This window comes from Pterocles gutturalis, unplaced genomic scaffold (genome assembly GCF_000699245.1).
Source record: "Pterocles gutturalis isolate BGI_N339 unplaced genomic scaffold, ASM69924v1 scaffold30902, whole genome shotgun sequence".
NCBI classification, from domain to species: Eukaryota; Metazoa; Chordata; class Aves; order Pterocliformes; family Pteroclidae; genus Pterocles; species Pterocles gutturalis.
The window spans coordinates 34,247-59,346 of record NW_010116459.1 but is presented as its reverse complement, the minus strand read 5'-3'; the positions used below and the strand labels follow the sequence as shown (position 1 = coordinate 59,346).

The following is a 25,100-nucleotide window of genomic DNA, read 5'->3' as shown; positions in this document are numbered from 1 at the left end:
AGTACTGTTAAACAGCTGGTTCCCCCTGTTTTAGGAGGGGCTTAAAAATGGTGGGTGAAGTCTCTTGTCTAGAGTGATTAACTTCCCAAATGACTTTAAGGGGAAAACTTGAATTTAAATGTAATTTTTAAAAATAGTTTAATAAACTAAAAAGTATGTAGTAATAATTATTTTTTCCATTGTAATGATTCTGTATTCATTTCATTTTATTCAACAGATCTTGGGCAATCAATTTTTTACACTACTACATGTTTACTTCCTTTTCTCAGTGATGATATTTTGAGTACTTTACCCTATACAATGATTTCAACACTAGCTACCTTTCCTCCATTTCTGCACAAGGATATTATAGAGTATCTCAGCACATCTTTTCTGCCCATGGCTATACGTAAGTAGAACTCATTCTAGTATTGTTATGTCTCAAAGAATGTGATGCACTGCTATAAGTTCGATAATAGTATCAGACTGTAGGAGTCAAAATTTGATCTGTCATAGAATTGTAGTGCAACATCAATCTACTGTATGTAAATATGTAAAGTAATTCAATGGAACTCTTTTTCAAAGGGAAATAATTCTATAATTTTAATTTATTATGCTATGTTCCTATGTGATTCTTCCTTCATTTAAAGGATGAAATTTAGCTTATTTAAGACAGACACTGTTTCCAGACTCATATAACTTTCACTGGCAGTGGTGGGAGTTTTGAATACAAAGTCAATGAATGGGCAGACTGCTCCTGCCCATTGTGCATCGTTTTTGAATCCAGGCCAAGTCTGGATCTACAAGAATGACTCTTCTCAATGTAATGATGTGATGAACTTCTGATTTTAATCCCTCTCTCTCTACTTGGCATTTTCTCTTTAAGTTCTGTACTAAAGAGCTGTGCCTGTAATGTCTTCTATCTGTAAGTGTTAAGACTGAATCTGATGGTGCCTGCCTTTTTTTCTCTTTCTTTTTTCTTCCTCCCACTGAGGGTGTCACATGATTACATAATTTCATAATCTCTGCAGAATGTGAATCCTGAGGCGTGTTCTGAATGCTTGTTTATGTACCTGATAAAAAGCTTGATGGGATTTCAGTAGTAGCAAGAAATTTAACCATGTACTGCAGATGGAGGCATTAGGATCAATATTAGAAGTCAGTTTTTACCCTACAAGCCTTTTATTGTGTGGGTGGTGAAACACTGGAACAGTTTGCCAGAGAGGCTGCAGATTCTCCATCTTGGCAGATGTTCGAAGCGCAACTGGACGGGTTCCTGACTACCTGCTCTAGTTGACCTTTCTCTGAGCAGGGGGGTTGGACAAGATAATCTCCAGAGGTCTCGTCTGACATCAACCGTCCCGTGATTCTGTGAGAGTGTCTCCTCCTTATCTGTATTCCAGACCTTTATGGAAAAACATGAACAACTTTTGTACAAGTGATTAACACTGATGTCATTTAAGCATGAAGAGGATGCTGTTAGAGCATGGAAACAAGCATGGTCCAGAGTTTTGAGATTAAGATTTTATGAACATTTGTCACCTAAATTTTCTGACTCTACCTGTCAGTGATCTTGGCGAAATCCCTTAAATCTTTTGTACCTCAGTTTCCCCATGTAAAATAGTCCCTTGGAAGAAATTGCAATGATGTTTTCTCTGTTGCCTTTGACAGGTCTAGTAACAGTATGCAAATGAAAATTACTAAGATCTATTTTATACATATGTAGATAGGTCGTCTTTGGGTTAAGAACAGAAAGTTGCATTAAATTCCTTTTTCTTCCATTACTGTTACCTGTTAAAGAACAACTGATGTGACTTACCCTGTCCTGTCTGTCTTGAGATCTGTAAAACTATTCTCCAAAGCAACTGATTGAGCCAAATCCTTGGTTTACTTAAATAGATACTATTCCCCAGCTGCCCTTGGCAGAGATTACATCCATGTAGAGCGTGGGAGCAACCTTTGTCATGCCTTTGGTTTTGGTTAGATCTCTGTATGAAACCGGTCTGCTGCTCTTTAAATTTGGCTTCTAGTACTGTGTTCTACTTTTCTGCTGATGGTGACATTTTAATGCCAGGTTTGAGCTGCTGAGTATTCTGCAATGTAAATCCATACAAATAGAAATTGCTGTAATAATTTGGGGGCTCTTAGGTGTGCGGATGCAATTCAAAAAAGAATGAATGAAGTGCAGTGAAGAGAGCCATAGTAATGTTGGGTCATGTGGAAAAGCACCAGATAGGAAAGGGAAATTCTACCCCTTTACAAGGTGAGTGCAGATCCTTTCCTTCCCCTAATGTTCAGCTCTGAATCAAACTGAAAGGGAGGATGCAAGAGATTGTGTCAGCAGCTGGAGAGCCAGATGGGAGGGATGGGAAGCATCTCACTGAACTGGTAGCCACAGTTCTTTGCTTCTATCCCGAATGCTTGGTATTTGGGTCCTGGCAGCCAGTGCTGTAAATGAGGAGGTTGCCTTCAAAGCCATATTGCCTTGTTATAGTTCAGCAAATAAACACTTAACACTCTGCAGGGTTTTTCCAAGTATACCGTTTAGTAGTAACCACTTGGTAAGGAGACCAGAAGGAACTCTAGCCACTTTATGTGTGAGGTCAAAGTTACAACAGCTTAGCTACACTTCAGTGCTACTGCTTATCATTATCTTGGCACAGTTCACATAACAAGGGGGACTAATTTTTCTGGTATGTAGCTATAACTTGAACTTATACCATCTGCTCCCTGAGAAGTAATCTGTGCCATACACCAACAGCTACCACCAGCCCCAACCCTTCATCAGTATACCTCAACAGCAGGCATTCCATTTTTTCTTGTTTCTTTACCCTCCACTGCCTCCTTACCTTTCCTACAATGCAAACCCTAGGTGCACTTGACTATACAAGTGACAATGTGTTGACCAGTCTGTGGGTTCTGAGGGAGCATGCCTGAGATCACTGTCTCTGGTTAATGCAGCTCTGAGAATGAAATCTCTTGCTCATCTGGAAAACCAGGTGTGCACTCTCTGCAGCACTACCATATTCTAAGTAATTTTTCTTTTCCAGCAGAAAAGTGGTTTTGCCCCTTCCAATACAGAATATTTCTAGGTTTTTTAGGCTTTTTTTGGTGTGGGTTTTTTTTTTTTTTTTCAATGACGTGGTGTCTTAAGAATTTTGTTAAGTCAGAATCAGTTATATGCTATACTTGCCTAGTTTTTCTTGCTACACAATAGAACGTGTTTTCTTTTTTTTTTTCTTTTAAGTGGGATCCTCAAAAAGAGAAGGTGTTCCAGCACATGTTAATCTGTCTGCATCATCAATGCTAATGATTGCAATGCAGTACACATCAAACCCAGGTATGTGTAAACATGCAGCATGGTATCATTCTCTCTAAAACTATGAGAGCTGTGTTAAATGCAATCAGAAAAATTCAGATGATAGGAAAAAGTCTGTCTCGTCATCCAACACAGGGTGAAAAATAGGTGATTTTAGTCAAAACTGTAATTTCTGAGCAGCATACTTGTAATAATCATCATGTAGATAGGAGATCTCATTGTGATGAAGAAATAGGATTGGGCCCAGGATTGGAGACTCTGATTTACTCTTGCTTGACATCAGAAAATGGTGTTGATATATAACATCAGTGTTGGAGAGAAATCACTACCAATTTAGACTATAGAAATTCACAGTCACGGTTTGTCTTGTACTATGATTCATATCCCACCAAGTTCACAACTGATAGCTTTTTAACACAGATGATGCGGGCTGCAGGCTCAAGAGAACTGTAATGAATTTAAATGTAATTAAGAGTATCTAAACACAAGACCGTACTTTGTCACCATGGCACAGTCCCAGTTAAATCAGTGGGATCGCATAGCCAAACTGAAACAAAATTTAGCCTAAGGTAGCTGTTACAGTGCATGATAGTCAACTATCTCCTGTTTTATGTAGATGGGTAGATGGTGTGGGGGAACATTACTCTTCAGTATGTGCGTGAGAAATGTCACATAGTGCTGGTGTAGTTCATAGTGGCAAATAAAAGCAGCACACCATTTTTAAAAGCTATTCCCACAAGTTAGTTTTTTCATGAAATGTTCTATTTTTGTCATGAATTCCACATTCCAGCCATCTGGGAAAGGTTTTGCCCTGTGGTTTTTGGAAAGTCAAACGTGGAAAGTAGTTCATTTGACTCTCTTGTTTGTTTGATGCAGGGGGCTCAGGAATAATGTGTTGTTACATGTGACTTCCATTGCTGCCTTGAGATGAATGACAAGATACTAATTTCCAGCTTTACATTGCACCAAAGAGACAAAGTTTAAGTGAATTAGCAAACAGTCTTGAACTAGATGTGTTTAAAAATATCTCCATTGCTGTGCAAAAAGCTGTACACTCATAAGACTCACTGTCTTACCGCATTCTTTGACAAAAACAAGTTACTAATATTTAGTTTCTAATCTTTTGTGATGACTCTTAGGGCAATGATTCTTCAGAAAACCCTTTAAAATAAAATGAGATTTAGTTTTGGATGAGCAAAGCAAAGCCAATCAGCTAATTACGTCACTTCTGTAACTTGAGTTTCCATTTCAGTATTATGTCTATACTATCTTTTCTCTCTCAGTGTATCACTGCCAATTATTGGAATGCCTCATGAAATACAAGCAAGAAGTATGGAAAGTAAGTTTATGATCGTATATACTTTGTGGAAATGACTGTATTTAGATAGTAATGAAAACCAGATGGCTTGAATATTGAACTGCGTGCCAAGAAGTTATAAATGGTCTTTATATCCAATTCTCCTTCTGGATCATGGAGAGGAAGTTCCCTCTCATTTTTAGTTTACAGAAGCAGCTCCATGTTTTGTAGAGCAGAGCTCCGTTTCCTAAATACTGGACCCAGTTATTTATCTGTATCACACCTCTTTGCTCCATGGCTAGGCAGGGACTTCATATACTATATGTTAGCATACAATACACAGTGGGTGGTAGCTGTTGGATGCTCTGATCAAACTCAGAAGCCAGTTGTGAACATATTGTTGAAGTTAGTCATCTAATCTACTTGTAAGAGCATACAAAGGATAGATGTTTGGTAGGGCATGAAATTTACATATTTTGTGTGCTCAGGTATCTTTGTGAACACAAGTAACATGTATTGAATTGTGTTTTGTTATCTTGCAAAATAAACATTTTGTACATGTCTTTCCTTAGGATTTGCTATATGTGATAGCCTATGGACCATCTCAAGTTAAACCTCCAGCAGTACAAATGTTATTTCATTATTGGCCCAATTTAAAACCCCCTGGGGCAATCAGTGAGTACAGAGGACTGCAGTACACAGGTCAGTGCAGCTGTTTTTGTATAAGCCAAAATAAATGTAAAGGAAATGATCAGAAGTGTGTTAATGTCACATGTTTACAGTTCTATGATGTATTTTGAAATCTTTTGTTCTATAGGTAGATACTTTTGTAAGTATATACAGTATCCATTTCTCTATGTTTTGAAAAGACATTATGAAAAATAAAAACTGTGATTGTGGCTGGTAAATATATTGTGTTACTCTGATTAATTACTAAACCAGAATAGGAGAAGAAATAAATACAGAGTTCCAAATGGTCTGTGAAACTGCCTTCTTGGCCTCACAAGGATTCTGGCTTATGTTCCTTTCAATTATTGCTTTGGCTGCTTTTGTTGTGCCAGCTGCTATCACTGCTGCTGTTGCTAAGGCTCCTTATCTGGCTGTTACTGTCAAAAAAAAGTCAGGTGAGGTCAGGTGCAGTCAGTGTAATGGATAAGTTCTCAAGGCTTACTATAGGATGAAAATGAGAGATAAAGTCAGCAATGCCTCTGGAGCTGAATAGGTGAATGATACAAAGTCCTCTGTCCACCAAACTCCCCACTGTTACTGATGGGATTCTGCTTCTATGGTGGGGGCTGTCTAGCAGCAATTCATTACTTGCTTTTCCTGCTTGCTTGTCTCAGCCTGTTTCAAGTGGTCTCTGTCAAATGGGATATGTTTTATTCACTTTTAACATTTGTGGACCAACGTGTGACATTTTAAATAATATAAGTTAAGGATTGGAAGACACCTCAGAAGACCCCCTAGACCAAGTCAAGTACATCCTGAATGTTCCTGATACATGTTTGATCTGTTCTAAGGCCTTCCCTTGAAGGGCTGATGGCTTTTCTTGACTTTTAAAAAAATAATTCTTGTACTGCTCTGCATCACTTCTTTCATGCAAACAGGTTTGTAAACTAAGCATGATATTCCATTTGAACTGTTACTAGCACTGGGCAGACTGGAATAGTTTTCCTGTCTATAAATTTTCTGTTAATGTATCCCTGAAAGGGATGAGTATTACGTGCATGGCATTTTGACCTGGGGGCATTCTGTATAGCATCTGAGTGATGCCACTTGAACATAGGTTTGTTGTTTACTTCTTGTCATTACAAATCTAAGTCTCCTTCTGTGGCTGGACTGTTTTTCCTTTATCATAGCTGTGTTTTCATTTTTCCTGGGAATGTTACTGAATTTACTCAGCTACTCCTACCATACTGTTCCTGGAGTGGAAGGATAGTTAATTAATTCAAGGTGTTGGTAAGATCTGGAAGGGTCTACAGTGGGGATATCTGTGTGTTACTTCTTCCCTTTCTTTGTTGAGTTCGTGGTTCATTTCATAATTCTACCCCAAGCAAGTCAATAGGCACGTATATTCTAGGTTGTTTATTGTAATTAGTAGGCTTCCTTAGGAATGGGTAGGTCCTTTGTATTTGTACAGTACTTAGTGCAAGAGGATCTTGTTGACAATTTATACCACTAGACACAAAGAATGTAAATGTATTTTCTCCATTTATTAATCATCTGTGTTTTGGTTTTGCAGCCTGGAATCCCATTCATTGCCAGCACATTGAATGCCATAATGCAATTAACAAACCAGCTGTGAAGGTACTGCTGTTTCTTGGAGGGTCAGACCCAACTGTCTGGGGAATGGGAGGTTGCACTTTGACTGCAACCATATGATCTGGTTATGTGCAGGTGGCCAAGGGCAGGAGCTAAGGGAACAGCAAAGCCTGTTGAGACCAAGGGGGCCAGAACTTTGTGAATATGTTCTTTGGCTGCCTAAAGCAAAATGGGATATTTCTTCCAACTACTGTGGGCCAAGTCTTGATGTTAAACATGAGGATGGTTGCAGAGCACTGTATAAAATTCTAAGCTGGCTCCTGGCTAATCCATGTAGATATTTTCATGAACACATATATGTGTGTAAATATGTGCACAAATATTACTGTATACAGGGTACATTATGTCAATTACATAGGTACATGTTCACCTTGGTATCTTGGTTGAGGTTATACCATACGCATACTCTGACTGTGATTCTTTGCTTGGAATGTGTCCTAAAGCAAACAGGAACAAAACTTTACTTACCTCTTCTACAGCCCTGTTTGAGGGAGGCAAATGATATCTTTCTGTTTACACACAGGGTAACAAAAAATAAAATTAATTGACCAGAATCATAGTGTAATTTGATGGCAGAGGCAAGAACAGCATCCCAAGTCCAGAGCATACTACAGTTAGGTGTACTAATCAATTAGATTTGTATCTAATTAACTATGTAGATACAACCAATTGTCCTGGCATCAGTTCATGTATTAACATAATTACATTAGTCAATAAGTTCTTCATTGAGCCTTTTCCACAGGCTATGATGCTGATAGGACATAATGGTGACACCTATCTCACAAGTCCTGTAAGGGACCACTTTTCTGCCCACTCCAGTCATTCTCCATGATCCCTTTTCAAAGGAAGTTGAAAGGTGTTGCTTCACGTTGTAGTGATCACTATATTCAGACTAGTCACTGAGTAGAGCAAAATATCGATGAAACTTACAGTTCCAAGCTTTGCAGATGAAATACCTGAATGGTTTTGGATGATCTCTTAGCTTAACTTTGACATTGATCAGTCATCACTCAGAAAAATGCCATCTGTTGTCTCTTGGATAGATGAATGTAAATTTGGTTAACAAAGATGAGAAACATTCAAAGAGGCATTTGTCTTTATAAATAAGATCTTGCACTTGAATGGAGTAAGAGACATTTTGATTTAAGTGGTTAAGATATTGTGTATGCATACTACTGTTCAGCTTTGCCTTAAATAGCACAAAACATTTAACAACTATGTGTATAACTGGCTGTTACAACTGTAATTGTTTTCTGTAACTGGCAGATGTGGAAGGAGAAAAGCTAATGCAAGACAAAGTTTGGACTTAGGCTGCCAAGGGAACTGTGCGGCCATAGTCTTTGTTCTGTTGTGGGAATTGTGCTGTATTGTTAACAGCGAGGATGACTGAAAATTAGATTTTGCTCGAAGAGGTGTTACTGAAAGAGAAGAATCTAGACATTTACATTACCTTGTCCTAAGCAATAGTTCTAAGTGACTATCTCTTTGGAAAAAAAATAAAAGTAAGCCTGCCATGTCTACGTAATATAAATGTGCAACACAAAATATACTTGTTTTTCGGAGAGTGACAATACCAGTATTGAAATGTGTCCTGTTCTCTTCCCATGGGCTCTAATTTTCAGTTACATCCCCCTCTTTTTTAGAAATCATTTGAGATCTTTTACTACAAGGGGCTGAGTGCCATCTTTCAGAATATTAAATGCTCTCAACACACACCAAAGCTGTATTGTATTGTGTGTTGTAGCATTAATGTGTTGAACTTCCTCTGTGAACTTCAGTGAACAGATGTGTTAATTCTTTTCCTTCTCTGTGTTTCAGATGTGCATTGACCCATCTTTGTCTGTGGCTTTGGGTGATAAGCCACCTCCCCTGTATCTTTGTGAAGAATGCAGCCAGAGAATTGCAGGGTAGGTAAACTAAGAAATGGAAAGTGATCAGTTGTAGTCAGACTCCAGAGTTCATAACTCTGGAGTTATGCTTTATTTAAGTATTATTAGTATATAATCTATGTAGATAGCCCTGTTGAAATATATGGAGCACAGTGCCACTGCATATGGATAAGGATTACAGAAATTTACCCGACATGATCAGCATTTGCATCTAGGTTGAGCGGTGGTGAGTTTTAGAGTTAAGATCTTTGAATGAATCGATACTGTGGGTTGCATTGACTGTGACAGGGGAACCTCATTAATGTACAAGCTTTTCCTTATGAAACATTTTTTCTCCTCATCCTTTAGTGGTTGTTAAAAGGAGGACATTACCATGAAAGCTCTTTTACAGAGACTTCATTACTTTTCTGTAACATATATTTCAGATTATTCTCTAGGGTACACTGTGAAGCAGCAGAGTGAAGAACTGAAATTGGTCCAGGCTTGTCCAGTACTTGGAAGGAATATAGCCTGAGATGAATTAACCTCACTTCTTATTATTTTTTTTTAATTGCTAATTTGCTTTAAATTAGTCTACAAGATCTGCTAGTATTTATGGGGAGTTACAATCATTAGTTCAAATGGACAAGGTTACAGGTGGTTCAGAAGCTACATCAGTTTTTTTGTCCCCAGTTTAAGACGCCTTTATATCACACCAGCTGTAGGAAAAGCAATTGCATCTGACCTTAGATTTTTAAGTAATCATTGATTTAAAGCTTCAGGAAGAAGTAATGGAATTTGGTAGAAGCATAGCTTCTCAGGAGGCTCCTAGAAAATGGTACTAGTACGTATTTTTTTTTCTATGTTCTTCTGTTATTCTTCACTATAATTTCTTAGCCCTCAGACTTTCAGAGCACACAGTTTTAATTCAATAAATTTATGCCTTAAGAGTAATTTGTTGAAAGTTCTGAACGTGTTGGACCAACATCTGCAAAGTGGCAATTTGCAATAAGACAGGCACAACTAAGAGAGGTAATGTTAAGCAGTCTGCAGTTTATAAAACTACATTTGTGAAAGAGCAGCTTCAGAACAATGTCAGTCCTACCACATTACTTTAGATAAAGTTCCTCTGTGCAAAAATAAATGCATATGTAAATAAAAAAATGGAAAGCTAATTAGATATGCAATTTTTATAGGGATCACAGTGAATGGTTGATTGATGTTCTTCTACCACAAGGTAAGAGGTATTTTAAGGGTAGGTGCAAACTAATCATAAATGTACAACCCCATGCTTACTGGTATTTCTGCATACTGTATTACTTGAAATGCTGCATTCTATTCTAAAATATTTTTTTAGAATTTTAAAGTACCTTGTACTTAATACTGCTTAACATCTTTAAAGTACTATGAAAAATTGACTAATCCTCTACCTGAATTAGTGTGCAACTATGTGTGAGGAAACAGAGACAATTTAACAGATTTTCAAATCTTGAGGCATCCACAGTTGGGGAAAAAAAAAAGGGGCTAGTTCTTCCAGTAACCTGTGACTGATTTAAAAGCTCTTAAAGCTTCTGAAAAATCTGTTCTGTGAACAGAAGGCTGTAAAGGATATCAGAAAAAGACATAAAATGTTTTTCAATGATCCAGTCATTGATTCAATCATTGTCCTTTGGCCAGTGAGAGCGCCTGATATGCTATTATTGCGCAGAATGCAGACAAAGCTTGTTTGACAGACTAATCAGAATTTTCTGGGTTTACAAGGACAGTCACATAGTCTCTAAATTAACCCTTTCAAGGACAAAACAAAGAGACTCCCTCTCTCTTTGTTCTGCAAGCTGAAAATTCTTAGGCAGTGGAGGTTTTTTTGCTGTCTCCTTTTATTTGAAATCTATTTCTTTTTACTCAGCCACCTATATTTACTGAATCAGATGTTACCAGGGCAACAGACTGAATAGCTACTGCTTACAGGTTGAATCTGCAAACATTTTGCTATGGAGTTATGGGCCACAGACATAGTGGCTGCTTCTGCATTTTTCATCTGTATTTGCTAATCTTTCATCCTGCGAGCTTTCACACACGGTGTAGGCACATCTGAGCCACATCTCCCACAGCGTGCCGCAGCAGTGCGCCTACAAGTGTACTGTTACAAGACTGTCCATGAGGCAGAAGCATAGGCGGAAGGTGGTGGGATGCAGAGCATACCACACAATGCACCAAGGCTGTTCTTTCATTTCAGTGTAGAAATAGCCAGCAGGCCTATGTATGCAGTGTCCTACCTCAGGCTTAGAGGTTTCAATAATATCTGGAAACACGAGTTTAGCCTCAGAGACTTCCTTGCAGCAAGTCCATTTTCCCATGGCTGCCATAGTAGAACAGGATTGTCATTCTGTGTTGATGTTTTGTATGCCTTCCCCTTACAGCTGAAATTTCTGCTATATGTCAGAAGAAGGTAAGATTCAGTCATTTGTGTGATGGGGCATGATTTGATGTTGTGTGTAATGTCATTCCATTACTATGTGGTGTGTTCTCTTTTGTGCCATTCCAAATTTTCACAATTTATCCATGAATGCATTTGTTGGTGTATGGGAATGATTCAGCAGCAAGGTTTCTTTTTGTTAAAACTGCTGATGTTTGATTTGAGTTGTAGGTTTTTATTGAAGTGTCAATTAGTAAAGTGATTTAATTATGCAGTTGAGCTCAGTTTTCATTCGATAACTCTGCTTATGAAGAGGATAGAGCAAGAGATTAGTTTAAAATCTAAGTGTTTTATATTTTATCATCTCCTTGAAGTCTTGGATTAATCCTAAATTGGACAAAAATCCTACTGTAAACTGTATATTTTTAAAAATATGTGGACTGAAAGTCTTCAGTGCTTGGCTCTAAAAAGATTGCTGACAAAAAGAATCTGCTTGCAATACATACCAGGTAGTGTGTTTTAATAACATTTTATTAAAGAGTAATACAGCATATAACATATTCTAGATCTTCTGTGGTAAAGAAAGCTTTTATGTTGTGCCGGATTACCTGCTTCAAAAGAAGGGCAACCGTGATAATTTAAGTCCAGGCCCAGCATTTCGGCCTGAGCTCGTCTTTCTGGAAGTTCAGTGACACTTGGCATCAAGAGCTGGTACACAGCTGTGCTTATATATGGTGATATTGGAAATGACCAACACTTGAGCCAGTTCCCCAGTGCTGACTCTCATCCCTGTTTTCAGCTCCACTTTGTGATACTTGTAGCCTAATAAAATATTTTTTTATTTTGCAGAACTGTAGTTCACATGTCAGAAGAGCTGTTGTCACGTGCTTCTCAGCGGGCTGCTGTGGCCGCCATGGCAACAGGCCAGTGCGCTATTGCAAAAGATGCCATTCAAATCATCACAGCAGCGAAGTCGGGGCAGCTGCAGAAACCCATCTTTACCAGACCTCGCCCCCCCCTATCAATACCCGGGAGTGTGGGGCAGAGGAACTTGTGTGTACTGTGGAAGCTGTGATCAGGTAACATGGCAGTTTATAAGGCATCAAGATGTAAAGCTTGATCAGGCTTTCATGTAACTATTGCCTACAAATCTTGTGCAAGTTGACTGTAGTTTCACCAGGATAAGTTCAGAGCAGCGGTGCTGAACTCCTGCTGCTTTAGCAGAGTACTGATCAGCTGTGAATGTTGTCCTCGTGGAATAATTCAGCCTTAAACCCTAGAATTTGATGTTATTTTATTACTGTTCTCATGAAAATGATGACATCAGATGCCTTAACCTCCAGTTATTCTTGATCAGATACCTGTATGCAGTGCAGGAAAGCTGTATGCACTGACCACAAGCTTGTTTTATAGCTTGCTGAAGGAAGCAGAGTTTCATGCTGAGCAGAGGGAGCATGAGCTCAACCGCAGGAGACAGATGGGCCTCTCCTCTTCCCATCACTCCCTGGACAACACAGACTTTGATAATAAAGATGATGACAAACATGACCAACGACTCCTGAGCCAGTTTGGAATCTGGTTCTTGGTAAGAAATTATCGTGCTCATATTTTGCTCCTATCGTGTCTCTCTCCTTTTCTTTCTGAAGCCTAAATTTTATATATATATTTTTTTTTTCCACTTCTTGGCTTTAGTTGGATACTTCTCTGATTTTTAAGCAAGAAGAAGGAGTTCTGTGAAGCTGTCAGACTTGGAGATTTCAGAACTAGTTTAGGTGGAGCTGGTCACTGCCTTCTGAGTCCTGTATAGAGTGTATAACAGAATCATTCACCCTCTTGTTTTTTTAATTTACCTTCTATGTGCTGTCATCTTCTGCTCACGGGTGCCCCCTGCTGAGTGCCATTATTTTAGCCTCATCCAGCCTGGCCTTGAACACCTCCAGGGAAGGGGCATCCACAGCTTCCCTGGGCAACCTGTTCCAGTGTCTCACCACCCTCACAGTAAAGAATTTCTTTCTAATATCTAGTCTAAAGCTGCCCTCTTCCAGTTTAAATCCATTACCCCTCATCCTGTCGCTACATGCCCTTGTAAAAAGTCCCTCCTCAGCTTTCCTGAAGGCCCCCTTAATTACCTGTAGGTCCCCCTTACATTAGCTTTCGAAATGAAAAGTCGTTTTAAGGCTCAGACTAAAATGTTTCAGTTTGTAAAAGCATTCTGTATTGATATTTTCAGTGTTGAAACTAATAAAAAATTCAGTGCTTGGGTTTTTTTCCACTCTTATTGATATTTTCTGTTTTGGAAGTGTTTTGTCAATTGTCCTGTGCCAAACTCTACTTAAAACAGATTAGCTTGTTTTTCTTCTGTTATCTGCGTCCTCATATCTCTGGGAATATGTGAAATATACTAGACAAGCACTTTGCCACCTTTAATTCTGGAAATGAAACTTGATTTGTGTTTCTGTCTTCCAGGTGAGCCTTTGCACTCCCAGTGAGAATACACCCACGGAGAGTTTAGCAAGGCTAGTTAGCATGGTATTCCAGTGGTTTCACTCTACAGCTTACATGATGGACGATGAAGTCGGTAGCCTGGTTGAAAAGCTCAAACCCCAGTTTGTTACTAAGTGGTTGAAGACTGTTTGTGATGTCCGGTTTGATGTCATGGTTATGTGCCTCCTTCCTAAACCAATGGAGTTTGCCAGGGTAAGAATAATTTATTTGAAGGTTCCTTTATTTGCCATGAGATTAAAGGCTTAAGTATAAAGACCATTTCTCCCCCAGCTGTGTCAAGGCAAAAGCAATCTCAGTGGTTGAGGGAGCAGTGGAGTTCGGGAATTTTTTGTCTTCATAGCATTTTTAGTTTTACTGTGTTAAAGAGTGGGGATTATTTACAGTAATATGAAAACAAGTTGGAAGAATAATAATATTGAAAGATACTGTACATTTTTGATACCTGCACATTTCCATTACGCTGCTGAAGCACCCAAGATTGTCTTTAGTAAAAGGTATAATTTGTCTGCTCCCAGATATAAGACTGTCCTTTACTATTCTGCTTTACTAATGTTTCTCTGCAGCTGGGAATTAAGCTTCATGAAATCACACAGTTGTAACTGAAAGGAACTCTGGGCATCCTGTTATCCTGTAGCTTCACATACCTAATTTAAGTGACTCAGTTAAGAGACTAGTCTGCCATGTTTCACCTTATTGCAGATGGAGAGAAAGAGACTTATTTGGAAGGTCATTCAGGGTGCCTAAGTGACACCATTGCTGGAATTACTTCTAGAAAGTCTTTCTTTCTGTCCATTAATTATGAAGCAGAACTTGCCACTTAACTTAGATAGTGAAGACGGGCAAAAAAGTTGGCATGTGAATATTCCTCTATAGAAAATGAAACATCAGCATGAAAATAGGAACTTTATATTTGGGAGGGGTTTAAGACTTTTTCCTCATTTATCACTGCCAACTATACCACATGTGCTTTTGTAAGAAGACTTATATATTGTGACCCTCTTATGTAAAATGTCCAGGGGGCATGTTGGTTTTGTTTCCTAAAATTAAGTGGCTAGACTAGGAAGGGCCATAAAGACTCGATGTGATACATTACATTATGAAGGATGAAGTCTGCATTCATGGATATTTCATGACGTAATATATGGGATTTGCTGTACTTGTGCACACCAGCCTGTGTATGTGTCTTACTCTGAACCATCACCCTGAAGATACACCTGGCTTTGGGAGGATTGGAGGGCAGCAGGAAATTTGAGATGTGGATGGATGAACTGAATGTTAGAACTGAAGAAAAGAGATCTGGGCTTTGAGGCTAAAGGGGAAAGGAAGGACTGAACTTCACTGAATCATGCTGTAATCTGTTATGGATCTTTTTCTTGTCTTGGATCCAGACCCTTTTTTTTAAGTTTTATTACCCCCACTGCAATAGGTAAGACTAGACTGACAACTTGCTAGATTTGCATGGGTTCACTAGAACATGAAGACAAACAGCCATGAAATTATAGCTGTGATGAATGGAGAAAAAATAGTTTGTTGGCTGACATTATCAGTAGCTGCTGCCAAAACAGCAGGCATCTCTAGAGCCATTAGTCAGGAACAGCAGATGTGAGCTGAGGTCAGTTAGAATGATTAATCTCTGTAGGCCAATTACTTATTTACTTAGAAGTATGGTTTTTTGGCTTCCATAACTTAGAACCTTCCCTCAAAAAAAGCCAAAACAAGCAACCACAAAAGGACGCCTGGTACAGATCAAGGTTTTCAAAATAAAGACCTAGCACCGTAACAAGTTGCCCAGAGCAAATAATTGAAGGTGCAAGTTTGACCAAACAGATCTGTCCCTTGTTGAGAACTGTAAACAGTGAGAGGTTACTCTGTGTCATGGCCTGGAAATGAACAAACTTCATCTAAACCTTGGACAGTGCTTTTGTGTACTGTGGGTCAAATGAGAGAGGAAAAACCCAATGTAATCCCCATGGCTGAATTGTAAATTCAGGCTGAAAGGTGCTGATGATCACACCCCACAATTGGTTGCAACACACTGAGCAAATTTATGGTGCTGGGCAAGACTAGAAGTGTTGTTCATCAGTATGATTCTTGGAAATACCCACAGGTTGGTGGATACTGGGACAAATCGTGTAGTGCTGTGACCCAATTAAAGGAAGGGCTGAATCGAATCCTTTGCTTGATTCCGTACAATGTGATAAACCAGTCGGTGTGGGAGTGTATCATGCCAGAGTGGTTGGAAGCTATAAGGACAGAAGTGCGTGATAATCAACTGAAAGAGTTCCGGGAAGTGTTGAGGTATGTAGACGTGCGTAGGAAGCATTCTGTCATTACAAATGTTTGTTGAGGGTTTTAGCACGATAAGATGGTGACAGCAAATAAAAATGCCAGTGTGCAATAGACAGTAGTGAGTGAAGACTTCTGATTTTTTTATGACTTACATTTAGACTAAAGCACTTAAGCTTTGGGAAAGTTTCCTTTTATTGCTCCTGATATCCTCAAATCTGTATCAAGAGCGTGGATACTTCTTTGCTGTGAGCAAGGCACATATTCAGTGGCTTCCTGCAACATAGTGGAAGAAGCATCTTTCTCCTCCTGGCCAGCTGTTGATGACACATGGTGGGATTAGTAGAGCTGGCACTGAAAGAGTGATGATTTGTATTGATTTAGCTAATATCTTCCACTGTTGAGCAAAGAAAACACCAGAATAAGAATGGTGGCTGTCTTGAGTCATAATTTCATGGCTGGTGTATGCCTCTGACAATGAAACTTCACATTGCCTTTTAACTGATGAAGAGACTCTGAAACTGACTGTAAGTTTGTATTTGTAGGTATTGATGTAAACTTCTTTAGTGTAAACATGGAATAGTGGAGAGGTGGTGAGATGAGAAATTTTCCATTTTTTACAGTGGATGTTGAAAAAGATATTGTTATCTAATGAAACTGGGCATGTTATGAGATGTGATGTAAATTCTTAAGGTGAATTACCAAACTCAGAGATGACCTTGTGCAGTCAGGACAGGTGGTATCAGCAACCTAGCTTAACTCCTGTGGAGGGTGAGGACGCAAGTAAGATTACAGAAGCATCATCAGTGCTGATAATGAGATTGCCTTTCTACCAGTTTTCTGTTATGTATCACGCAGCGTATGCCATGGTAGCTCAGTGGTGCTATGTTTTTGTTCTACTTTTCAGTAAAATGTTTGATATTGAACTTTGCCCTCTCCCTTTTTCCATGGAGGAGATGTTTGGCTTCATTAGCTGTCGATTCACAGGGTACCCAGCCTCTGTGCAAGAGCAAGCATTGCTTTGGCTGCATGTAAGTGTCCTCTCATATATTTTGTAAAAGAAAAAACAAAAGATGGTGGGGGGGGGAAGAAACCGCTTTTCCAAAGATTGTGGAACCTTTCTGTCCTTTGCTTAGCCCCAGTGTAAGGATGGTTGATAGACAGACAGATCCTGGAAAGCTTTATGTTACTAGCCCATCATTGGCAATATAATGGAAGCCTGGAAATTTCTTTTACCTGTGAATGTCACTTGTGCCTCTAAAGCCATTCAGCTGTCTGACTTTTTGCCAGCAGTAGTTTTTAGTCTCTGCAGAATTCCATCTGTGTATTCCAAAATTAATTCCAGACTCCAGAAGCAGCTGTAGTTGTTACCTCGTATGAAGTTCTGGATTAGAGTAGCTCTTTATCCATCAAGCTTTCTGCTGCTCTCGCCCTTTTGTGCTGTATTTGCCCACAAAGCTGGCATTCACCCAGTGTTCATGTTCAAAAGCTATGGGGACAGTCATGTCAGATGGGGGCAGTGAATTAAGAAGGGTCTAAAATTTTCCACAGGACCTCAGGATAATATCTGTATTCTTCATTATTGCTTCTTTTCTGCTGAGGGTTATTTTGGTTAAGCCTCATGAAAGACCAGTTTACCTGGTGACTGTAACAATTTTCATGTACGCAGATTTTTCAGGCAAAGTATGATTTTTTTTTCTAAGTTTTTCTTGACCTAATAAGAGTTAATGACAAGTACGAATGAGCTCGTATTTGTCTGAGTGTTGGTGACAAAATAGATGATGAATATCCCTTAGTGATTTGCAGATAACCCTCCTGTCACTATGGTTGACATCTGTAGGCAACCTTTCTGACTTGATTCTTAGAATAAATACAGGAATTCAGTTTTAAGTAATAATACATGTAATAAATAGTTCTTCATCCAAGTATTTGTAACACTTTTGTTTTAGAGAAATACTTTTGTGGAACAATCTCACGTCCCTGTGTGTTTGTGCATAAAACTGATCTCAGGGCACACCAAAAGGATGCCAACAGATATTTTGAAAATACCCTTTTTTTTGCCAGTTCTCTTTTGTCCTGATTCTAACTGAAATCTAAGCTCACAGCTCATCTCAATGAATCCCAAAATTAAATGCGTAGAACTTGCTGAACTTGAGGATCATATGATAAAGGTCCTTGTAAGTGGCTGGCATTTTTGAACAAACTTGAAACTCATGCTTTTTTATTTATTGTCTTTCCTCAGGTGTTGTCTGAACTAGACATTGTTGTCCCTCTTCAGTTACTAATCAGCATGTTTTCTGATGGAGTTAATTCTGTAAAAGAGTTAGCAAATCAAAGAAAATCAAGAGTCAGTGAACTGGTGGGAAATCTTGCAGCTCGGAGGGTAACTGTTATTTATCCTGCTTATTTTTTTTGCTTAGAACACTTTTCCTGATAGAATGTATGTGAAGAGTTAAAAAGTCATCTTTCAACATAGCAGTGTTTGATTGGAAACCCTATAAATTTTGAGAATGGAAGGAAACTGTCATGACTTCTTCAATTAATACCAATCACATGGTCAGTGTAAAAATAATGCAGATAGGAACTGGAGAAAAACTGCAGTTTTTCCATAGTGAACTAGTTTGTTTGGGTTATGTTTGGAGTGTTCTTGGTGTCTTTTCCAACCACTTTCATTCTCTGCACCTTCTATTAATAACTGTCAACAGCAAGTTATTATGAATAACTGGTCACTCAGAGTGAGCTTTTGTATTTTAGTATAAATTCAGTGATCCTAGGTATGTTTTGGGAGGGTGACAGAACAGAATTTATTTCTGTTTCCATGCATCTGTTTTATTTCTGTTTATTTATTTCTATTTCCCCATCCAAGAGATACAATAATTGATCTAAAGTTGTCTGTCAAAGATTTATGGTCTGGAAGAAAACATGTACAGATCTGTAGTCCCTACACATACTTGGGCTGATGTGACTAACTTCCCAGTAGTCTTGGATGAAATGCTTCAAGGACGGCAGGAACAAGAGTTCTTGAAAGGTCCAATATTTAGATTTAAGGAAATACAGAATCTAGGCACTTGATTCCTTGTATGTGGTGTGCGTGTCTTCTCATGTAGATCAGCACAGAGCACTCCCACAGCTAGCCCATTACTGCTTCTAAACTAACCAGAAAAAAAAGAGAAACTTACTGTCTTGTCTTTTAGACCGTAGCTGGCCTAAAAATAGACCTCCTGTGTCATCTAACTGTGTATCTTCTTGCAACACTTAGAGGTTCTCAGGGTGTTTTATGTGGCCTACGGTGATACAGACATAAATCAGTGCAGACTGTGCATCTTGTTACTGTTGTGTCTATTCCATTTCCGTCTACCTGTATGCTTGGTATAGCCTTACTTACACTGTTCTCTTGAGGTAGCCTTCTTTATCAACCTCCTACTGTTGAAGTTCGTGTCCCTAGATCATGGAGCAGATCATTGTAACCTGATGGGCATTTTACTGCCTGTGCCAATTTTATGTTTGGTTTACAATGTTAAAATTCCTCCTTAGTATAAATAAGATAATGGATGTCTGCCACTTCACTTAAGAGAATGTATACATCTGTGCAGAATATGACTCCTGTACTTTTGTCATATTTCATCGTTTAATGGCATTAAGGAATGTGTTTAGATTTTGCAAAAAAATTACAGAAGGCAATAGTAAGGCTGTCAAAGTTCTTGCCATTTTCTGCAGTTTTGTATAGAATGACATTGCTTAAATGCCTAACAGTCATTTGAACATGTTGATTCTTTATGTCTTCAGGTAAGCGTTGCTTCTGACCCCGGGCGCAGAGTTCAGCACAACATGCTGAGTCCTTTCCCAAGCCCCTTCCAAAGCCCGTTTAGGAGCCCAATACGTAGTCCTTTCCATAGCCCTTTCAAGAACTTTGGGCACCCCAGTGGAAAGACAATTGATTTTGACTGTGAAGATGATGAAATGAATCTTAATTGCTTCATTCTGATGTTTGATCTCATCTTGAAGCAGGTAATTGCAGAAGAAAAACACCCACATTGAGGAGGTGCTGAAGGTCTGTAGTCACTTTTGGCTCTCCTTTAATCCTGTATTGAGTCCCTTTCTGCTGAGGGACTGGCGTGAAGTATAAGACATTTAAGTCTCTCTACAGCTGTCATCTGCCTTGATCCATATAGGAGTTATAGGATCATGGTCAGTGAAGAGAAGTTAGATACCTCCACATTCATGTTCGATAACTCGTATGAGTGAAAGGAACTTCTGCTTGGAGATAGGTTTATTTCTACAGACTAAAGCAGAGGCTTGTTGATAGACTTAGATTAGATGCATAATTTTTGGATAGCTAAATTTGTACATTGTGAATCAAAGGCCAAGTGTTTTGGGTAACTGTCTCCAGGTAAAATTCATGGGTCCTGTTCTTGAAATTGACTATTTAAGTTAAATATCTTACTTTAGCTGTTTGAACTTGGGGCTCAACACCAGCGGCAATTTAATATTGTGAGTTCTAGTTTGTGTCAAATTCTTCTCAGCACTGTAATATAACACCGACAGAAATGTAGGAGTAGGCAGAATAGTTAGTGCTCTGGCTTTTAAAGAAATAATAAATCCTTACTCATTTTCATTCTCTTTCAGATGGAACTCCAGGATGATGGTGTCACTTTGGGCTTAGAGAACAGCATTTCAAAAGATATAATATCCATCATAAACAATGTGTTCCAGGCACCCTGGGGTGGTTCTCACACCTGTCAGAAAGATGAAAAAGCAGTTGAATGTGGTCTGTGTCAGTCCAGCATTCTGTGTTACCAGCTGGGCTTTGAGCTGCTGGAACAGCTTGCTCCAAAAGAAGAAATCAGGCTTGTGGTAAGTAGAGCAGGAAAGGGCTTATATTATTGGTGTGCTGAAACTCCTCTTCTTCATTGTTCTCGTTACATTGTGCAGAAGGGAGCAAAGCTATGCTGACCATTGGCATGGAGGGCTTGGGAGGTTAAAGCAAGATGCCATTGAATTGTAAAATTTCCTAAATTTGAACTGAGGTAAATAATCCAGGGAAGATGACAGTATTCATCCAGTATGAACTCTTCCACCACCACCATTGAAGTGCTGTTTCACTTTGGAAGGACGATCCTATGATACTGTGTCTTAAATAAAATGCAAAATGTGAAATAAAATGTTGCAGGATGTTTATTAGTAATTGTTTGGTTTTTTTAAGTGGTGGGCATAGTGATGCCTTTTGATGTGTAAAAGTTTCAGAATTCCATTTGGATATGTATGCTAATAGTAGATATTGTGCATGTGGTATTCAGTAACTTGTGCTAGAAAAATAACCTCATGCTTTTTCAGTTCAGATTCTTACCTGAACTGAACAGTAGCAAGCGGTGAAGTCTTTTGAGTGTTGGGGCTTGGTACCATTTCTAGGATCCACCTTGTGATTTACAACATACAGGTGACAGTGGCAACCTGTAATCCTGAGCTCCTGACCATAGGCAGAAGTAACTCCATCCTGGTCATTTTTCAGTGTAAAAGTGGTTGAGGTAGCTCCTGCCTCTAAGCCTGTAACTCTACAGTAGTGTAGGAAATAGGCCCTGCTCCTGTCTGTTACTCCTCTGAGGCAAGGACAAGTTTGGTGAAAACACAGCCCTGTGATTGGATCCACCTCAGCTCCAGTATGGATATATGGTTTGTGTGAGGTGGTATCACTTAAATCCATATTTAAAACACGGTCTTCATGTTGGTATGCATTTGCTGATGCAGAATTTTAGACAGCAGGTGATTTGAATGCACAAGTGTACATGGAACTAGACAGTGCCTGCCTGATCTGAGCATGTATTTAGATAATGTCAAGAAATGAGTTTAACTTATTATGTTCTTAAAGGAGCCCACAGATAACCTCGAGGATAGTCTTCTGTACACTAGACCTGAGTTTATTATAGGAACTGAAGGAGAAGAGGAAGACAAATTGGCACCAAAACATGGAGAAAACCCAGGAAATCACGTAGAGACCCCAGAAAATGCTGGTAGGTGGAGGGTGAGAAGATTGAGTATTTCAGTAAGGCTTTAATTGGAATGCTTCTACTCACATAGAATACAAGGTTGTGAAGAAGTCTTTCAAGTCCAACAATGTGCAGTCACGTTTTTATCATGCATTCTATTTTTCAACATATTAATTGAATAGGAAGGCTGTATTTTTGTTGAGAGCAAGTGTGACTGGCTCTCAAAAAAGTGCTAGGAGAAATCTTGTTTTTTTGAACATACAAAGTAGCAAAAACATTACATGCCAAATTCTGTGCTGTTGTCTCTTTACTGACTGCAGGGTTACTGTGGCTAGAAGTAATTTGTCTTTCATCGCTTTGACATTCTTTAGTTTTATTTTGAATCCAAAGATGAGAGAACTTTAACAACATTTTATGTAACTTACATTTTTAACAGCAATAAAGAATGACACAGAAAGAAAATTTTGTTATCAGCAACTTCCAGTTACCCTGAAGCTCATATACACTATATTGCAGGTAACACTGATTACTTGTTTGTATAGTTTGAATTTTTGGCTAAGTGATGTCATTGTGTTGAGAGTAGTACATCTCCTTACACAGGAAATGTCCAGGTTTGAAGAACCAGACATTCTTTTCAACATGCTGAACTGTCTGAAGATCCTGTGTCTTCATGGGGAGTGCCTGTATATAGCAAGAAAGGACCATCCACAATTTCTTGCCTATATTCAAGATCACATGCTGATTGCAAGGTAGGTTTTTATCACGTTTTGTCTTCATACTTAGTTGGTTCTCCAACTATACATTTGTTGGCATCAAACAATTTCAAGGTTTAGCATGGAAAATTAACAAAGAGTGGTAGGGAATTGTGGAAAGGATAAGTAACTGTATAAAGGCACATTGCGCAGGCTAATTAAGAAGTTGCAGTTGAAACCAAGGTAACCTGTATTGTCCATCATGGCTGCTACGTCACGTATCACTTGTTCTGCAATGAGTCAGAGTTTCTCATATTGAATAATAGCATTGCCTGAGACTGGAGTATCTTCCCTGACTCTACAATATAAATAAAGGATGATGTAGAGGCAGGAGTTTATAGGGCTATAGCGTTAAAACTGAGAGAACAGTATTACTTACACCTTACTTTTAAGAGGTAAGGGAGGTTTTTTCATTTAGAATCAGAGTGAATTGGATTGAAAATCTGTGTAAGATTCTCTTTGGAGAAAGGGACTTTTGCAGAAAACTCACTGGATAAACATCAGTGTGTGATGTTCTGAAATAGACTGTGTTCATAAGTGCTTACAGCTGCTCTGTATCAATTTAACTGAGCATCTCCTGAGACTGTAGGGTTTTAGCAGACTAGGGAATCTGTCCTGGATCTAAATACCAGCAAATTGTGAACACCTGACATCTTAGTTACTCGTGGATGTACATGATTCATGGTGTCAAGACAGTTTATGTGGCTTGTGTGCTGAAGCTGGTCATACTGAAACTGCTAATTCACAGCATATATTATGTTGCGTGGCAGTTGTGCCTTGAATTAGGCAAACTTCTGCAGTGTTTCAGTGTATGGAATATTTGAACCTGTATTTTCAAGAAAAATTGCTGTAGTTGAAGATTTGCAAGTAGCTCTATTCTACCAGCAACCCTGTCGTGTTCACATAAATGCCCAGGATGGTTCATAGAGATTTTAATGAAAAATACATTCCAACAATACAGTGTAGACTTTAAGAAGAAAGGATGTCAAGGGAGTGCTTTTGTAAGCAGCCTTGCTCTTTTTGGCCTTTCCAGCTTATGGGGAGTTGTGAAGTCTGAGTTCTCTCAGCTTTCTTCCCTCGCAGTCCCACTTCTTCTTCATGCACTTTCGCTTCCCCATGGAGCTGACATTTTCTGGACAATCATAAACAGCAATTTCAACAGCAAAGATTGGAAGATGAGGTTTGAAGCAGGTAGGCCTGAGAAATGTACACCATTTGCTCTTTGTTGCTTCACTGAAGAGGTAGAGCTTTCCCTGCTGTAACTGAGGAGACCAATAATAGATGGTTATCTTTTTGCTGCTTTGGGGAGTTTTGGAGATACTCTGGTGCAAAGCTCTGGTGCAAAAAAAGCAGTAGGATAAGGGAGAACATGAGACATTTTGCATAATCAAAGTAAAATCAAAATTGCAACACTTGCCAGCTATTTTTTGTTGTTACTTTCTCAGATGTGCAAATTTCTAGGAGAGGTATATTAATCAGGACATAATGAAGCCATTGCCTAAATTAATATTTATATTTTCTTTATCTGGGGGCATGGCTGCTACAGTGGAGAAGGTGGCTGTGTTGTGCAGATTTTTGGATATTCACTCTGTGACAAAAAACCATCTACTGAAGTACTCTTTGGCTCATGCATTCTGCTGTTTCCTGACTGCTGTGGAAGACGTCAACCCAGCAGTAGCTACAAGAGCTGGGCTATTACTTGACACCATAAAGAGGCCAGCTTTACAGGTAGGTTTGTTATATGGGAAAAATATTCAAACAGGAATCTGGGTTTTCACCCAAAGTTCAAAGTGATTCAGGCATAGAGCATCACAATCACTGCTAATACTTTTTTAGGCAAGCATTGTGGGTCTTGGTAATTGACATATGCACAAAATAGTCAAGGGAAATGATGCTGCCCTAGCCCCAGTGTAGAATCATAGAATCATAGAATTGTTTAAGTTGGAAAGACCTTTGAGATCATTGAGTCAAACCGTAAAAACTTTGATGGCAAAGGATTACTATTGCATTTTAACTGCTATCTTAGAAAGTTGTAAGTATTTTTTATTATTTTAAAATATATTAACATTTTTCAATTAAAAAAAACTCTAGGTCTTATGACACCTTGCTGAGCTGACAGTGAGAAAATATATTCAAGCAACGCCAAGCATGGTCTTGATTTCTTCAAGATTTACTTAGGCATGTAATTTTAAGCATGTGAGAGACCCTGCCAGTCAGAATTCTCATGGTTGAAACTAAGCAGATATAAAAGTGGGTCAGAGCATCAGAGCATACATATAGAATCATAGGATCATTAAGGTTGGAAAATACCTCAAGGATCATCAAGTCCAACTGTCAGCCCACACCACCTAACTCACTAAACCATGTCCCTA

General features: G+C 38.8%; 1 protein-coding gene across 1 annotated transcript in view; it reads left to right on the top strand.

The window, feature by feature from the left end:
* LOC104463269 (protein unc-79 homolog) overlaps positions 1-25,100 on the top strand; it is a gene marked incomplete at its 3' end in the record, with an annotated part of 68,242 nt that overhangs the window by 9,354 nt on the left and 33,788 nt on the right. The window contains 21 exon segments of the mRNA XM_010075519.1: positions 218-388; positions 3,227-3,319; positions 4,582-4,637; positions 5,168-5,297; positions 6,838-6,902; positions 8,736-8,824; positions 9,982-10,022; positions 11,206-11,234; positions 12,051-12,280; positions 12,615-12,786; positions 13,668-13,898; positions 15,814-16,004; positions 16,900-17,023; positions 18,235-18,375; positions 19,779-20,000; positions 20,619-20,846; positions 21,859-22,000; positions 22,413-22,492; positions 22,577-22,725; positions 23,762-23,919; positions 24,275-24,456. Coding sequence (XP_010073821.1) covers positions 218-388; positions 3,227-3,319; positions 4,582-4,637; positions 5,168-5,297; positions 6,838-6,902; positions 8,736-8,824; positions 9,982-10,022; positions 11,206-11,234; positions 12,051-12,280; positions 12,615-12,786; positions 13,668-13,898; positions 15,814-16,004; positions 16,900-17,023; positions 18,235-18,375; positions 19,779-20,000; positions 20,619-20,846; positions 21,859-22,000; positions 22,413-22,492; positions 22,577-22,725; positions 23,762-23,919; positions 24,275-24,456 — 2,924 coding nt within the window.